A 19405-nucleotide genomic window follows, 5' to 3' on the forward strand; every position below is an offset into this window, starting at 1 on the left:
TCTTACGTGCTGCGCATTGGCGATATGATGCAAAACCTTCGCCTGATTTTGTTGTGTGTCATGTTGTAGTCCTGCGCTGATTTGTTTTGAAACCACCTCGTTCCCACAGCGACCACTTTCGTTGAACCATATGAGAACTCGATGATGATTGTGTGGTCGAAATATGAATGAATCGATAAGCACGCTCATGATAATATTTATCTCGCGTTATATCATGATTAGTAGACATGATAAACAATCAACAGAGCTCCAAAAAAATCTCTGCTATAAATGTTAAATGTCTTCGATTTTATTAAAAGTAGGCTAAATCTAATTTAAACAATGACGTAACGCTTTCCGTATTATACCGCGATAATTACTGAACGGTATGCCCACTGCATGCGTACGAAAATCGGTTCTATTTCCACGCTGTCACCGTAAAATACTCCATTGTTGCAGAAGACAAACGAATCGAATTATACCACACCCAAGTGCGAATATTTCTAAAAAGTTTCGGAAACGACCAAGCGTTTCAAAACGTTACGTGTACACATATCTTCGCTCCGAAAGGAACTGAACAAGCCTAAAATGACGTAAAAGCTTTAAAACAACGCTTATTCTGTCTGAATTATTAAAAGTCATATTTTCAATTGCGTCAAAATAATTATTCATGAGCCAAAATGATTTCTCACTGTTACAAGTTTGTCGAAGCAAAGTAATTATTTCTTATTCAACGACACTCTTTCTTCTGGGTATGCTACATTCATACAAGCTTATAGTATAACGTTGGGTGAGATGGAATGATGCTTATGACTTGTGAGTAGGTAAGGATTTAGAAGGAGACGGTAGTGGAATATCTGAAGGTACCACACCGGCATTTTCTTGAACACAATGAGGAAAAAATAAAGGACAGTCGATAGTCTAGTTGACAGTCTGGCGCTTTGGGGAATATGAGGTATAGCTCCTAGTCTATGGGGGTAAGTGGTCAGCGTCACGCTCCGGCCGCGCTTTACCTCCGTGGGAAAGATCCTCTGTACTCACAGTGTCAGAGATCACACAAATTTGTATACACAAAAGAGATTTTTTTACGCTCTCAGTGTGCAATTCTTCCTTTGTCTTAGAAAAAGATGCTGTGAATTTAGAACGTTTCTGTACTATGTAGTAAAATGAAACAGTCGATGCGACGAGTTCTTTATCCTCCAGCATCTACAACTTCACTCACTAATAAAAATTCTGTTCCCATCCGCATTATTTTTCTTCGTTGCCGAGGGCTACGCGAGGAGACGAGGCGGTACATCTCTCGTCCCCTGTACCCATGGCAACTAGACTGCATTCACAATGGCGCAGTTGGATCGGCTAATATAATTTCTACCGTAGACCGTCTTGGTTAGGTTCAGTCGGAACAGAAAAAAACAAAAAACAAATAACTAAAATGTCATATATTCGTACACGTTGTAAGTGAACAAATGAGAGTATCAACAGTATTACATACAATTTATATCATTTTATAACGAGCTGTTTCTGATAACCAAGGTTCTATTTCAAGACAATTTTTGTTAATCTTCGAACAAAGTCTATTCTGGTTTATAAAATTTTACACAGCCCGTGTCAATGCGCCTGTAAGAAAATAATTTGCGTCTCATAATCTTACACAGTATAGCAGTGACATTTTTACTACCACCTCACAAGTTCGCACCGCCGTTATGTTGGTAATATTGATAACAGAAAGTAAAATTTTTGAAAATGTTATGGCCTTTAGTAGCATGATGTTCACATCAAACTTTCTGAAAATCTTTCTATAGGCTAAGAAGTTATTGGGGCATCATAAAAGTAATAACAAATGGGTTAATATGTTCAATTATAGTAAAGTTTTTTCAGCGTAATAATTGCCTTCCTCCTATGTTGCATCGGGTCATACGAAAGCATCAAACAAAATGGCTAGTCTGCGTTGCATTACTGTCTGCTTTCGGCTACCATCTGTAGGCCTGTATATCTTCATCATCACAGTCAATGCACATCTAGTTACATTAGGGAACAAAACAACCGCTGCTTCAGTGTTAACACTTTAAATTTGTCATAATTCGTTAAACACTGAAATTAAAAAGAATAGGCTTCCTCTTAATATGAACTTCGCTTACGTTTACAATGAAGGAGCCGGGGAAAGTGGCAGTGTAGGTGAATATTTTGCTTTCCGCTCTGAACCAGACAACACTTGTTTAATTAGACAACAGTTAGAAATGTGGTTATACGCCGAACAACAGACACGCATACAAAAATTACATTACTTTAGTTTCAGCTTTGTTTGTTACCGCAATTAGGCTATTAGCTGTGTAACGCTTTTTTATATTACAAGAGTCTCGTTTGTAACTTCCCTGTGTTAGCTGTGTCTGGATTTGGCTTATAAATCTGTATAATAAAAATGAAGGCAAACAAATGCATGGAGTCTGTAATCGTGATGCTGCGAGTATAAAAATTCTGTATGCTAGGAAACTGGCTGATTCCTAGGTTATTTGACATGACATTGCAATTGCAGAGGTTGCATTGCGTCCAATGAAGTGGGACACGACGAGCAGGTAAGAGTTTGGAAGGAGGTGGGCTGTTTCAAGATACCACCTCGTCGAAATGAGAAAAATAGCGAAATACCTCAGAGAGTCTGTAGCCTTGCCGAGATTCAAACTGGATACCTCTCAAATACAAGTCTGAATTTACTACCGCTAAACTACTGGGGATAGTAAGCTGTGGATAAAAGCTAAGAATGCGTGGAGCTATACCTCCATTCGTGTGTACGTCTAAATAGTGCGGAGCTTAGTTAAACACCACCTTATTCAATGCAGCTGGGCGGTGAAGCGTGTGTGAAAAGGATGCATTTAATAAACAGCATGCTATAAGCAGGTACAAATAACCTAGGTTACCACATCTCCAACTGACAGGTGTACACTGATGAAGTTGTTACCTTTCGTATCTCAACCAACTTGACGATGAAAGGAACAACATCGATCATGAGTCTATATACACACAAAACAACCCCCATGCATTCTCTCTTATAACCCTCCTCCCTTTTGCTTGCATCCACCTTCAACTCATCCTCTATCCAACCCCGTTGTCACCCGCCCCCACACAATCCCATCAAATGGATCCCATAATACAATTAACTATCCCATCATCAGTGTATATACCATGAAGCCAGCCAACCTACTGCAAGCATCACTGTTCGAGGGCAGCCCAAGGCAGAGACAGGGAGGTCCAGCGTCTGCACCCGCAAACACAACGCTGAAGTTGCCCTCTGTTCGGAAATGAAACTTCGATATACGAACTAACTCCATGGAGCAGACAGAATTATTCTTGAGAAGCTGGAAAATATGAAGATGACTAGCCTCTGGGATGTTGTGCTGTGTCATCTGCTAGAAGTTTGCCGACGTTAACAGGTGCTTACTGCCTCCAACGTCAAGACGAAACGTCGATAAACGTTTACCACATTATACGACGCAACATCCCAGATGGCAGTCATCTTCAAAAATTACCCGTCTTTAATGGAATCCGCCAATGGATCCTATCCTGAAAGAGATTAATCCAGTAATGCTTTACGAGTAATTAATTCATGATAAGACTGTGGGGAAAACTTGTGTATATTCAAGACTCGGCGCTTTTTTGGAATTGCATAGTCCTGTTAAAATACAGGGCCTACCTGTTGCCAAACAGAGCCAGAACATATTCTTTTTGACTACTCAAAATATATGCACAAAGATAATAAAATATTTCAAAATAAATTCATGAAGTTTCGAAGAAGTTCACCACATCTTATCTCAAACAACTATTGTGACATATATTTCGGTACGTTTTACATTCTTCAAAATACATAAGGCGACCTGAACGAGTAGACGTATCACAAAGGGTTAATATTGCTTTATAGTAACGAAGGTTTGGCAAATTACGTATATACGTACTTTGTAAAGTGAGGAAACCGTGTGTGTGTGTGTGTGTGTGTGCCAGAGAGCAGAATGTTTTGCTTTTGATTAGAGAATAATCTACATCAGACAGATGAGACGCTGTAGAATAGAGGCTTGGTACGTATAGGATTTGTTACAATAGGCCAATTAGGGACCACCACTTTACTCGAAGGCCTAAATGAACTATGTTTACATATATTGTAAACAATTAAAAAAGAAAGTTTACTAATATCTAATACACAGACTTTTATACGTATTTTTTCAAATTTAGAGAAATCTAAAATGTCTTATAAGAGCATAAAGGACAATTTAAGCGTGCATGTGAATGTTATACTCTGTTGTTTGAGTTTCGAACAATAGAGAATAGGGCGGTAATTTTTAACATTGAAATGACAGGCACCCAAAGAGAAACACATTTGTTCCTATGTACAAAACGTGTTGACATATACAATAAAAATATACAGGCATATGATCTAGTTACATACACACAAAATAGTTTTCATGAGATAAGTATTTGATAAAGTTTCTAAAGACAATACCGTATGAAATAAATCTCAGTATAATCTTTCTCTCTCAAATCTGTGATCCAAGTCATTCAAAAAGAGTGTTTGGTCTTGGTTGATATATTGTGGCATAAGTCTAAACGCAGTAAATTTTGTCATTCAAGTAAACGTCTTCTTGTGTCTTCTAGTGCACACCGGTAAAATATTACAGCAAATCTACTTTCTTGCACATCTCCACATGATAGAATCAATTCATTGGGCAGGAACCACTTAACTTATGACGTGAAAAATGTAATTATTCAGGTGTTGTTTGGTGTATAAAGACCATTTCTTCTGTAAACCGCAACATCCCTTAGGAACCTCGTTTTAGCTGTTTCACTCCGCCTCATTTGTTGTATGTCTACACTTCAATAATATGATCCTAACACAAATGTAAGCACAGTCATTATTTTATATAAAAAACTTTAAACTAGTCTCTGCTCTTACCTTTCCATAGAAAGTTTCCTTAACAGTGCCGCATTCTATTGCAGGTTGTTCAATTTCAAATTAAGATAGTTGACATTTTTTAAAATTTATTATATTATATTACATTCTAGGTATCAATAAAGCTAACGCGTTCCATTGGTTCATCGTGCAACACTTTTTTGATTCTTATTGGTGACTGCCCTTTGAATGCCAGGAACTTTGTTATCTTACATTGCTGTCTTGTATAATTTCCGTGGAACAATCTTTCACAATACAGCTTTTATATTATATAGCCTATAAGTCATTGTGCTGCAAATTTTTGTAAGAAAGTGTAAATAATTATAGAAAAATATCATCTTTCGTGACTAGAATTCGTAATACGAACACAGGTTCATCATCAATAGTTTTATTCAACATGAGCTATGTTTTGTTTTCTTAAGCCTGGATTCTTATAGGACAAGGATTTATGTGTGATACACCTGCACAACGTCGTATCCCGTTTGTGTAAAGCGAAATTTTGTGGTGTGCCCTCATGTCTTGGACAAATCAGGGGATGTCGCCTGTGTAAAAAGCTTGCGCGACATTGCTATAACTGATGGGTATGGCCGCATGGGTCATACGAACCGTTGACTGGACACCCTGTGAGTCTCATTTTGCTCGTAGTGCGACCCACCATTTTCAATTATCACTTTTTAACGAGAAGATGACAACATAGATGACAGCGGGGGAGCGGGGGAGGAAAGGAGGCAAGGGCAGGAGAACTTACGTTATGTAGGCTACTGCAAAGAGGGAGAGAGAAGGGTTAGTTTTATTGCCTATGTCCTAAGGGTTGTTACAACCCGTCCACTGCTTGCTGGCTGGATAGGATAGCGCCAGCTACGTTTTTATGATAAGGGGTGGAGCAATGTTTTTTGTTGTTGTTTTGTTACAAGTTATTTAGTTGCAAAAGCAGCGATGTAATGGCGCTGCAGCCTTTTTTCATCCCTACAGTAACACTTTGCTACGCTGGCATTTATATTTTCAAACGTTGCTTTCCGACATATCTAGTAGCCAAATTATTGACTGATTTATATTATAAAAGTAACTGCAATAACTCTGAAATTACATTAAGTGTCTTTATCATACTTACAATGTAACATCTTGGATGATTGGAATTTATAATGAAGGTATTTTCGAAGCCAGACAAATCTCTGTTCATAATACCACATTGAAGTTACCAAAAATGTAAAAATAACTTCGTAGAACAACTTAATTCCATGAAAAGTAACAGTTTTCTGATTGTTTTTCTGAAAGCAAACAGGATTTTGTGAAGCATGTCGTATTAAACTTACTGTTTTAACATATCATTGCAACCTGGACAAAATGATTCATGAAGCATAAATGTTGTTATTAACTAACCACAGGCCCTAAGAGAATTTGTCTTCGCAAATTATCAGGTGGTAATCGTAAGAACAGGATACGAAGTCCACTCAAGTGTTACAAGAGCACAAGATTCAATTTAAAATACGTAAAACAATAAAAAAAAAGTCGTGGAAAAATTAGGAAATTAAAAATGTGTTTATCAGACATGGATTATGAGAAATTAGAAAATTATTACTGCAATGCCGTTATAAATTGACATACTTTAGCCAACATCGGATGCAATAAACAAACCTGTGTTCATTGCACTTCGTGGATGGTCGCCATTGACATAATTATAGAGGATTTATCCGTGGAACAGACAGACAGTCGTACCGCTATCACGTCAACTCGGCTTTACGGTTCTTCCAAAGGTCGACGTCGCGCGCATCTCCATAGGGTGTCTAACTGTATTGACCTCTGTGTAAACAAGATGGCGGAAATGCATTATGCTTGTTAGTTTCGAGAAATATAGGGTTGCAGTATCGATATCAGACTAAATAAAGCATAACGATTAATCGTGGCACATATTTGTTTTTCTTTGGACCAGATAAACAGAACAGAAGACAACTGGAATGCCAAACTGAGTGATCTCAAAGGAAGTTTATTTATTGATCTTTAAAGAGTAACAGGCCATCTTGTTGAGCTTCAGCTGGCTTGGTTAAATACCCGTGTCATTGTTTCTTCATCTCACTATTTCAAAATTCTGGATGACTGCAACTTAATTCAATACAAAAGCTGTAACACGCTGTTCTGATCGGTGTTGAGATGGTCACAGCGATGAAACGGTAACCTTATATAGGCAAAAATACTCTAGGCCACATTTTAGGCGCGTCAGTAACTCTGCGAAGCGTCTATGAAAGCTGCCCAGTCCGTCAGCACGTGCGAATGTAACAATTCGAGATCGACTCAACGCAATTTCATTGAATTTGTTGACAAATTAATATTTCGGTTGACAAGACCTACATACGTGTCAGCACGAGAAAATGACAGATTTGGAAATACCCGAGTGGGGAATCCCCAGCCGGAGAATTCCGTGTACGGATTCTCCAGCCAGCCGTGCTACCCACGTGTGGAAATTCTCGATGATGACGCCGTCACCCAGAGAGACATCCCGCCCATGCCATAGGCCATCGGACCCTAGAAAACATGACTTGGGCCATTCACAAACGTCAAATTCTAGCGATCGCGCAGAATGTCAGCTCCACCTACACGCCTTCATGGCGTTGCGATTAAACAGAAGGACAATTTCATCTTTATAAGTTCATAATTATAATGTCCAATTGTGAATGAAAATGTGTGAGACACGTGGACGGAATCGGTCATGGCATCTTTTAAATTACTAATCTGTCATTTTCTTGGATTGACTTAGGAAAACAACGAGAAAACTCTCCCTTCTTCTGCCAAGACTCGAACCCGAAACTTGTAGGGCACGACAGAATTAGTCATATGCCCCCTATGATTATAAAGTTTTAGCAAGTTTTTTTCTAATTTCTTTGTTTCTTGAGCCAAGTATTTGGCAATCAATATCACGACAAAAAATATATAATATTGCACTACAATATCTCTCTTACGTAGTTGTATAGTCATAAAAATAGCATGGTTTAATTTTAATAAATTGGGTATGTTGTATGAACACGTGAAAGAGAAATCAACAGTAAATTAATTCCATCAATTATAAAACTTTCAGAAATTTTACAATTACTTGCAGTAGAAACAATTTCACCCGTCAAAAATATTCAGTAATATAATCTTTTTCCTGCAAGTAACAGTCAAGTATTTCCAAAGTTTAAGATTGCCTACTATTGTGCACTCACAAAAAGTAAAGTGATTTTGTTTTCAAAGTCTCCTGTAGAATATCATCAACTCTTATCATAAAAGCCACCTCTGCCTCCCAACCAGACTTTTTGTTACATATATAAAACTCAAGAGCATGCAAGTTTTATTATTTTAACATCAAGCTGGGTGAAGTAGCTGCGCGCTGTCGCCATGTTGATTACGGCTTTCATATCGCGACATACTGTGTCTCCGAAGAAAATGGGAACAAGTGCGTGTTAAGGAATATACTGTATGAATTATTCTGATAACCACTTTGGCGGAAGAAGAGCTTGAAGCTGTTTGAGAACAAATTATTTATGAAGAACATTTGAGCCTAAAGAAGAATACGAGAGTGAGTGAGGAGTTTTGTAATGTGCACATTTCACTAAATATTAGCGTCATCAAATTGAGGATAATAAGCGAGACGGAAGTGAGAAATACATACATAATTTTGGACCAGTAACCTGAAGTGAAGTGATTACTCCGGACACCAAGTCGTAGATAGGATGATAAAATTAAAATGAATACAAAGTAACAGCGTGAAAGTGCGGACTGGTATCAAGTAGCTCAGTGGCGGTCTTTTTGACACGATAATGAACCTTGGGGTTGCATAAAAGACGGGAAATTTATTGATTATCTGAGCGACTATTAGCTTCTCAGGGTTTCTACTACATGTACTTTAGTTTATTACCAGATTTAAAAGTTAAATGGTTTGCGGGAAGTATAAATTGAATTCGTTTTTGTTAATGTTTATACTGATAAAAAAGGTTACTCAATATCTCCGTTCACAGTTGCTTTACGACTGTATTTTAATGACCAGCAGACATCTTTGTCTGGACAGTAAAACTGCGCAATATGTCATTTTTCCTCGCAACTCTTCAGATATTGGTACGGTAGACAGTATAAAACGCTTCAAAGTAAGGTAGTAGTGTTAGTGGGTGTTGTAGGCTTATACTAATGTTCATCATAAATTGTCTTCTCTTTTCTGTCTCTCTCTTCCATTATATTATCATCTTCATCTTACTGGCTTGTGCTACATCTTCCTTCTGTTATCGTTTTATACGAGGTTTCTGCGAGCTTTCGGTGTTCCTCGTTTCCTCCTACGTGGACGTACATAGTTCTAGAACCCTAGAAACACGGTATGCATGTATGTATGTATGAATGCATGTATGTGGGAGGGGTTCAGGAGGTGGGGTATACATGCACACACACACACACACAACAGAAATGACGGTAAAAGGGGGTGGGGTTCTGGAGAAGGCTTTCAGCATACGCAAATTAGATTTACCGTACGTACGAAAGCTTAGGAATAATGGGAGAGAGTGAGACGCTAAGGGTGAGACGACAGAGAAGTTTGAAGAGAAGAGGGTGGTTGGGTTTTTGGTGGGTAAAATGTCTCTGTAGGATATAGAAAAGCCTTTCCCTCTTACCTTCCTCTGAGACTAAAACAGAATACAGTGTGAATATGGAACCCCAAGGCTATTTCATCATAATGATTTCTGTGGTAGATTGAAGATGATTCTGGCATCTCTCATATAGGAGAATGCTCACAAGATGGTTTCGGTTTGGGATTGATTTTCTTTCGTGCATCATGTAACGAGTAAGAAAAGACAGCCCAAAGAAATAGTAAATGTCGAAATTATGACAGCAGGGGGAAATGTCTTATAGACAATCGGAAAGCACAATGTGTGAAGAGACTGGAGTTTATATTATTATCAGAAGTTACACAAAGTTACGACATCTCAGCCAGTACAGAGATTGGTTTGCAGTCTGAGAGATGGGTATTCGATTCGCAACCATGCCCAGACCGGCTTTGGAGGTCACCCTGCCTCCTGTTAAATGGTAAAATGGTCGAGAAATGAAAATGACCACTCACTTCCATCTATTGATGACATTAAGAATGTGCGGAGATATACCTGCTCTCCTCAATAAATTATCATGGCATTATACTTAAAGACAGGGCCGACTATATTTTCCTTATCAGAGTCAGAAGTCAGACGTTGCTATGGAAATGTGTAGTTGAATTTCTTCGTAAGGTATGTCGGTTTAGCTCTTAGGGTCGTTAGAGTGGCGTATATTAGGGATCATAAAAATGAGAACTTGTATAATTCACTGTAATTCCTAGTACACGTAAATTAATTTGCAACACGTCATCACATTCACATTCCATCAGCCATCATAATCACGAAAGATATTTCAGGTAGTCTAAAAGATGGAAAATTTCTTATCTAAGCGGATATTAACTTCTCAAAGAATCTGGTCCATGTAGTGCGTTAGCTAGTTACTTGTGTTACAAATGACAGAGTCTACAAATTAAAAAAATAAATAAATCTCAAAGTGGATGTTACACTGAGTAAGAATGAATCAACTTTCCCGACAACTTTTAGATGCCATTAACACGATGTTTTATCAAGTCTCAAATGGTTGTGAGGTGTATTATGCGTTCCGCCAGCCAAACCGACGCAATGTGCTTTTATTTTGCACATTTAGAGCAAAACTCCATTCTATGTAGTCTGTACAACTGTATATGAGTCTATTCATTTCAATGGAAAATACATGCAAATTGAAAAGAAACAGAAATTGCTGATTTACATAATTGAAATTAAATACATCCTGTAGTATTATTTACACTCCCAAATACGTCTTAAAAATTCAGGGAGCTCGCTGGAATCTCCAGGGTAGACCGGCATTGATTAGAACATTAATAGGGCCTATCGAAGCGGAACAGGGTCTATTTACGAGTATACAACTGTGAGTTGGCTCCAAAATTACGGCCAACTTGCTCGGAATATCCCTGCCTCGAGTCCCGCTCTTAGCTGTCCCGAAGTCTTTCTTGACAATTCATTGTTCCATCGGGTTGAACACCAATTTCACAGACAAATGACAGAACAGAGATTACATATTTTAATCCTTACAATTTAGACAAAAATTCTGAGCTGAATAGTAGAAAGCAATGCCAAAATTGAGTCTACTCTTTAGATCTTATTTCGAAGCTGCTTATAATATTTCCTCAAACCCCAAGCACAGAACCATCTCTAACAATGTTACTTAATTATCTAATAAAGAAAGAACTACAAGGATTAGACTACAAACAATACTTGGTAATCTGATTGAGATTCGGAATGGACGCCTCTCTAATAAAAGTCACGAGTATTATCGCCACATCAACTGATTATTTTGAAAAACAGTACGCTTTATTGTCATTTATTACTATTTTGAATTTCTAATTCACCCTAACCTCCATAACACCAATAATCTGTCTAAATATACTTCCACTGTCAAATTATAAGCAGTCCTGACCCACCGCCTAGCTTCAGAATTCAAATAATACGCTTATTACTAATTTAAAACAAATTGGTGTCAGTTTTTTGTGACCGAGGATCTTCCTATAAACCCATGCAGCGCATATCTATTTATATATAAGCCTAAAAGTATGTAATTAATCGATCAGAAACGCTAAGACTGGAATATAAAAAAGTACTTACTATGATTTGCCATATTAAGATCCTAGAAACGCATAGCAATTCGATCAACGTAGCTTTAAAAGGGATTTTCTGATAACACGCAAGCCTTGTTCAAAACAGTGTCAATACGGAAAGCTGCGGTAGATGCGGTCTTTTGCCATAATTTCGCACAAACTGAATTATGCTTCACGGGTCAGACGGATGTTGAGCCACGAGTCAGGCTACAACATTAACACATTCATCTACTTAGGTGAAGATCTTAAAATGCATTTGCAAAAGCTAACTTATGTTCATGTTTACTTTCTACATCCGGTCTGTCGCTTTCAGTATTATTATTTCTGTTATTTTTCTTTATAACTTCCTCTGCGTGCACTCTTCTCTTCAATTTCATTTCTTTTCTCTCCTCTCCTCTCCACTCCTCCATCATCAGTTTCTCCTACTGACATCATCCTCTGCAGCAACAGGCCGCGACAAACCTGGCATTTTACCCCCCCCCCCCCCCACAACCCTCTCAGCCTCACCATCCCCTACGGCACCGTGAAACATTCCTCACCCTCCAACCTCCTCCAGTTGTTCACGGAGTCTCTGATTGAATTAGCCCCTCATTACAGACGTACCCCTCCTCCTCCACAACCAACTGTCGTATTCCTAGATGTCACCCAGTCTCCAAGTCTTTCCTCAACCCCTACAACAACTACTACAGCTACAACCCTCATCTCACCCCCAAGCCAAGCGTGTGAGAGCTGACTCACATATACAACTCACCCTCGGCAGCCAGCGATGTTGTGTCACAGCGGAGTAAAGAAGAACAGAGATACACAGAACTCCTCTTCTGATCTAATGATCTAGGCTTAATAAAAGAATATGGGGCACTGCAACTGGTACTGTAAAACTGCATTTCAGAGAAATTCTGTCTACAAAATCCACAGCACGATGACTATAGGACGTTTAGGATACGATTGTTACTGATGTTTGAAGGTTTGTGACGATGGTGTCTTAAAATATGTAAAAAGTCGTATTTCGGACCTTTTCGATCGTCTGTATTTCAATAAAATTACACCGTTTCTAAAACCGGATCTTCTTCTGTCTTCCGGTGGAAAAGATAAGGACAGAAACCCTAACGGTTGGCCCCCGTGATTGAGCTAGCCTCAGACCTCAACCAGGAGGTCCAAAAACTAGGGTTCTTTTGTATGAAGACCGGATCGCTGTAATTTTATTGAAATATAGACGATGGATAATGTCCAAAATATCACTTTTCACATACGATTATTCATTCTGTAAGATACTGACAGAACACAAGATGCCAAGAGGATAAACTGGCTTAGATTAAGAAGTTAGATTCTAATGCATAAAATGTAAACTGCCTTTACTCCGAGACTATCAAGTTCCGGACCAAAGACGAAATCTTCTAACTTAGAACCGAGGATGTGATAACCAGCTGCTTGGTCAAAGTTATTGCGATACATCTTTGGGCGGCGATAGATGGGTGTAGAGCAAAGGTTCCCTTAACTATCATGGCGTCTATCCGAAAGGAAAAAGGCGAGATCAAGAGCCCACATTTTTAGATGGCGATAATATCGAAGATGAAGCTGACTGCAGTCATATAAAATATACAGGTTAAATAGTAATCCGAAATACGGCTTTATTAGAGACAAGGTAAGTTGCAAGCCTTTGCAAACAAATCACAACTGGCTTCGCCCAGTCTCAAAACGATGTATTCTGTAGGAAGACCAGAGCATACCTCAATGCTACCAGATCCACCACTAACTAAACTAACTCCATGAAGCAGAGTCCATCTTTAGAAGTTAACAATCGCTCAGCTGGTCAAAGAATTTCCCTCTTCTTTAAAATAAACCCGTCTTCATATGAACCCGATATCCCTACCAAGAACAAGATAAACCTATTCTGCATTCTCATATCTTATTTTTAAGATCTACTTCAATATTATTCTCCCATCTATGCCTAGGTCTTTCAACAACAAAGAACAGTTACACCCAGAAACTAACAATCTCAACAAGCAGCAGAAATCAGAATCGTTGCCACAGAGAGAGAAGCAGAGAATTATGGAATTATATCAGTGAGATATAACAGCCACTACCTGCCCCATTCAAGCCCCCCCCCCCCCCACCATGTATATAAGTTAATCGGGATCAACCGAGCGTTAAATGCGCTTCATTAGTCGTAACCAAATCAAGGGTCTGCTGGCAGTCTTCAGAGTCCCCTAGATATTCAAACCTTGCTTCTTAGCATAATATCATTACAGACTACTATCCGAGGCAAACACATGCAACTCTCTAAAGGTGGACGAATGTCTTATAATGTCTATCTGTTTCTCTCAAGACTAACAGTACGTCATGTACACTCAATGGAGTTAGCGAAGGTCTGCCTAGCTGGAGTCTTAACAGGGTGAATGCATAACACAGTTAAAGACCACTATAATAATAGCAAATAATGAACAGAGGCCATATATACTCTGTATAAGTAAGGCACTTAAGTACAGGAATCCTTTGCCAACCGCGGTTTGCCTTCTGTATACAGTCTGGCCAAGAACAGTATTTAATTTTATGTATCTGTGGTTTTTAAATTATGTACTGGGGATACTGGGAACGACCCGTTCTTCAAGTGCCTGAGCACTGCGGGTCCCAACTTTTCGTTGGCTTGATCTATAGACATTCGGTAGGACTCCTTGGACGAGGCCTCTACCTGTACACAGGACAGCACAACACAGAAAAACGCAGACAAACATCCATGGCTTTAGTGGGATTCGAACCCACGGTCCCAGCGACCAAGCGGCACAAGGCCCACGCCTCAGACCGCGCGGCCACTGCGGACCCATTCAATTATGTACACACGGAAAACAATCTGTGACTTCCGTACCAAGAGATCCATATTTGCTGGGGGGAGGGACTTAACCAGTTTCGTTGCTTCCAGATTGCCACTACGTCTTTTGGATCATTCTTTAAATGTTTAAACGTATTTCATGCGACATCCAGGTTCCAACGGCGACGAGTATGAAGATGTCTGTCTTCTGAGATGTTGCGCCGTGTAGTCTGGTAGATATTTACCGACGACTCAATGGTGCAGGAAGCAGTAATTACCTCTAAATCGTCTGTAAATATCTACCAGACTACAAGGTGCAGTATCTCAGAGAGACAGCAATTTTCATGTGTTTTACGCGTAGTGGATAAAGAGTAAACTTACTTAAGCTTTGAGTGTGTTAGCAGTGGTTCTCCTATTCTCGGTTCCTCGCAAGGTTTTGGTCTTGCGAACGGCTGTGCTTTTAAGAAATGTAACAGCCTACACGCAATTGGTAAGGGAATGAAGCACATGTACGTATCGACTGTTACCGGTGTAGTAGTCTCAGGATTAACGTATCATGCGCATAAATACGTATTAATTTTACTAAATTAATTTATTTATTTTCTTAACCTACTATGGAAAGAACAATAAAGTTCGTAAAATTTATTTAAGTGATGTTTCCCCCCAAAAGTTTCAAACCCTTAATAAGTAGCTGCCCCCTAAAGGATATTGTTTATACAGTACATTCGCAGAACCTTTCAAATCAGGGGGTCTTCTCCTCCTTTCATAGGGCGAAGACGCCCCATGCCGTGGTGACAAGGGGCCCAATTAGCACGACGTTTTGAATGCCTATAGACCACATTTATATTCAAGTATATTATTTGCATCGTGTTGTTGGTAAGACCATTCAGTGTTAAAATTTTGTAAAGAGTGAAACTCAAATCAAAATAAATTCATTTCGGTCTACCAGCCGTGCCAAGTGGTTGAAGGGCGAAGACACCAACGTTTCGTAAGCGATCTTCGTCATCGTCCTCAGGGTACTGTCTTCAGTACGGCTGGTAGCCCGTGAAAACTTCAGATCATACATCAAATGAAAATGTCACCTGATTATCCCTTACGAATCATCGCCAAAGGGACGGTAGGTTTTCTAATACACGACAACTAAAACATAAAACGGAGGAGACTTGAGTCCGGTTTGTTGGAAAGAAAACTGCATTCAACTGCGTTCAATTCTGGCCGCTTTCAAGTTATTGAAGTACAAAAATGAAACGAATAAACGATACAAAATCCAATAAGGAACCACGGCTCAATAACACTGAAGTGAACGAGATAAAGAAACGCATTAGAGGATGAAATAGCACAAAAAGGAACGACCTTTAAAAAAAGAAGGGTAAGAGGGAAATGAAAAAAAAGAAGAAATAGACTACGATTGATTGGTTTAGAGGAACAAGAATAGAGGATGAAGAAATTGTAGGTCTTCTGAGAAAATAAAATTAAGTGGGATAAGGGACAAGGAATTGAGACAGGGAAAAAGAACTGTGATATATGAGACAGGAGGGAACGTAAGGGGGAGAATTTGAGGGTGAGGAATTATTCACAAAACCTTTGGTTAAACTCTATTTTATTTACTTTAGCACTGCTATATGTGATTTTTATTTTGTATCTATTACAGAAATATAATTTAAAACGGGTTATATATTATATTATTTTGATAAGCATAACCGTATTCGAATTTGATGTTGAGTTAGGATGTAATGAAGTTATTGTAGTCTTTGTATTTTAACTGGCTATTTTTTTTTTGATTTGCTCAGTTTTTCAGGCGAGTAATAACAGATTTCAGATACAGAAAATATACAACGTCCGATGTATCCTACAGAACATATTAACTACCTGGTGATGTGCGCCATAAACTTATCACCACCATCACAGTAGCACATCAGGGTACTCAATCATGTTTAGTTTACTCAAGTTGATATCGCCCCATATTATTCGTTCAACATTCATGTTTCATATTACTCTTCATTTCCCATGGGCTAATTTACACGAGACTTTCCTACCAAACCGTTTGTCCTCTTTCTACTTCCCTCATAAGTTCTACACACCTAGGTAATCGCAACCTCTCTGATTCAATTACCATAACGACATTAAATTCCTCGTTACGTAATTTTATCCAATTTCAAGTTATCATCTCTCACGACTAAAAATACGCCCTACAGATTTCATAGTTCTATTCAGAACGAAAGACCAAGTTCAAACAGCCAAACAATCGGGACTTATCAGCTATCGCAGCGTCAAAGATTTGAAGTGAAAGCCTGTAACTTTATAAAAAAGACTCCTTACGAAACATAGACTAATTTCAATGTCTGATAGAGCATAATCTGATATCACACGACTTCTTCATATGATCATTCAAATAATATTAAATTCCAAAGCAGTCGAGTGTATAAAACTGCATATGTACAAGTATTAGGTATCAGTAAATGCATCTGAATAGTGAATATACTTAGAAAACTATTAAATTATTTTAGATGTGTCTCGGTGGCACACGAACCAGATGCAGCCTACAAAGACAGCTTTTGGTTTATACAGTATTATGCAAGCATAATTTAAAATGACTGAAATAAATAAATAGAAAAATAATAATGAAATATGTGTGAAAACAAATTTGAAATTATTTCAGACTGCAAGGAAAATATATGCATAATAAGAGCAATTTAATAATCACTACGACTCAATTTTACGTGTATCCTGGTATATAGGCAGACCAGCTATATATATATAACAGCTGGATGTGTTGCCTACCTGCACAGGCATTCGAACGAATTCTCCCACTCCGTTCCATACGTACCGGACCCTGCAAGCTTTGTAGTCTGCATTATGGGAACTGCCCTTAACCACTACCATACACATATTCACTATATGTTGATGAATATGGAAATGGAAGGATGATAGAGAAACTTTATATGCTAAAATTCCATCACTGTACCAGGCTTTTGCTACGAGTGGCTTTTTTAACGTGGCACGCAGACCATTCAATGTCCATATATGGTCAGTCACTCAACCTCCCCCACCCTTCACCCCGCTGGGCACAGATACCATATATATGTTTATTGCAATGGAAAACGCTTATTCCAATTATTAATTCATATTCATACTGTCCCCAATTCACCTCCCCCCACCACCACCACACCCAGAACCCAACCCACAAGCCATTTCTCTTCTCCGCCAAATAATAATTGACAGGAACGTTTTAAAATGTTCCACTGCTGTAATTGACTTTTGTTTTTTGTTTTTTAAATTACAACGCTGGGAAAGGGGATAGGGTACTGGAAAATACGTTCGTAACAACAACAAAAAATTAGTATGACTGAATAGCTGTGCGAAACGTCTGCTGATGACAGACTTTCGTTCGGCCAATCGTTCATTCAAATAAGCAACTATTTTTATTTTAATAACTAGCGCACCGATAACATAAGCACGCATAAAATTACATGCGTAGAAGCTTCATAATTCGTATTCTTCATCAAATATTATTGAGGCCATAAAATCAAAGGGTAGTTGGTGGGCCATGTAGCATGCCTAGCGAGAGCGAAGACTTAAAATCTCAGTCGTAATGTCTGAACGAAAGAGACAATACGGAAAGTATTTGCTTACAAAGTAGGATAATATAATATTAAATGAACTGTAATAAGTTGTGAGGGCGTAGATTGGATTCACGTGGTTATGAATAGAGACCAGTGGCGGGCTTTTATGAAGACGGCAATGAATCTTTTGGTTTCACAAAAGGCGGGGAATTTCTTGACCCATACTATGTCCTCAAAAAGGACCGCGCTGATAATAAAGGCGGTTGAAGCAACTTAACGACGACTGGGTGTAGTAAACACTGGAGTTTCGTGTTCATATATGAAGGATTTACATTTTTCTTTCGTTCTTCTACCTTGGGTCACACCCGTTATAGAAAATATCATAACGATTAGAACATTCAGAACTAATTCGGAAACGGAAGATGCCAGTGGATGAACCTAGCGCGTCAAAGCTGTAGAAAATGAGTAAGTAGGAATCTTTAGACTATATTCGCTGCTGGTCATATATAACTCCATAGAACACAGAGAAGCAACTCCCCGCATTTTATTAAACCTGAATGTTCATTACCGTATTCACAAGAGTCCGCAACTGGTCCCTATCCTGAGCCAGATGAATCCAGTTCCAATTCTCAAAGACCCTCCCATCTATGCCTAGTTCTTCAAAGTGGTGTATTCCCTTCTGGAATACGAATAAGTTTTTTTTTTGCAAGATGTTAAGAGAATATACGAGAACTTCCGGATGTATCATAAAATAACATTGTTAAAGTAAACTTTGGCTGTAATGAGTCAATTAATGTGACTCACTTACAGTGAATGGGCAGACTTCGTACGTAAAAATTAACATTTGCAGATGCAGTGATTATATTCTTTAGTATTCAACTGTGTATACACTGACCTGTATGCGAGCTTCGTTGAGCTTGGTCGTTCTCGCCAGTTCTTCTCTGCAGTAGATATCCGGATAATGCGACTTCGTGAAAGCAGCCTCCAGCTCGGCCAGTTGTTCCTGTGGCACATCAAAAACGTTCTGTACTGGCCAATACAATTAAACAGGACATCTATCGCTGTTGTAATAGCGCCCGGGGTTCAATACCATTAATACGAAGCCTGCCTACAATTCGACGCCATCCTGAGCCAGCGTCATCCACCTCATATCCTCCCAATTCATCTCAATGTTACAATCCCATGTCCTTTTGGGTCATTCAATTAGAGGTTTTACAAGTGGATCCCTACCACAATTTTGAATGCAATGGAAGTCTCCTAGATTTCACCATCATAAAATCAGGTGATATGTATACGTCACTAAGTATCTAATTGTTTAATATTCAAACTTTCTCACTAACGTGCAAAAATTTTCGTAACAAAAACACAATTTATGTTATTTCATCAAAGAAGGAAATCATGTTTCACCCATACAAAACAAGAGAAAGATCATAACTATAACGAATTAA

The 19405-nt window shown here is 38.6% G+C and overlaps 1 protein-coding gene across 2 annotated transcripts in view; it reads right to left on the minus strand.

Annotated features, from left to right (window-relative positions):
• The window catches only part of LOC110828086 (homeobox protein unc-42), a 91832-nt gene that overhangs the window by 12544 nt on the left and 59883 nt on the right, over positions 1–19405 (minus strand). For both annotated transcript variants that reach the window (XM_022060413.2, XM_022060412.2), the window contains exon 5: positions 18853–18960. In XM_022060413.2, the coding sequence (XP_021916105.2) occupies positions 18853–18960 (108 nt within the window). The remainder of the gene's footprint in view (positions 1–18852; positions 18961–19405) is intronic.

Source organism: Zootermopsis nevadensis, unplaced genomic scaffold, assembly GCF_977971745.1.
Source record: "Zootermopsis nevadensis isolate Lab colony 2312 unplaced genomic scaffold, Znev_1.0 Znev_ptg000011l, whole genome shotgun sequence".
NCBI classification, from domain to species: Eukaryota; Metazoa; Arthropoda; class Insecta; order Blattodea; family Termopsidae; genus Zootermopsis; species Zootermopsis nevadensis.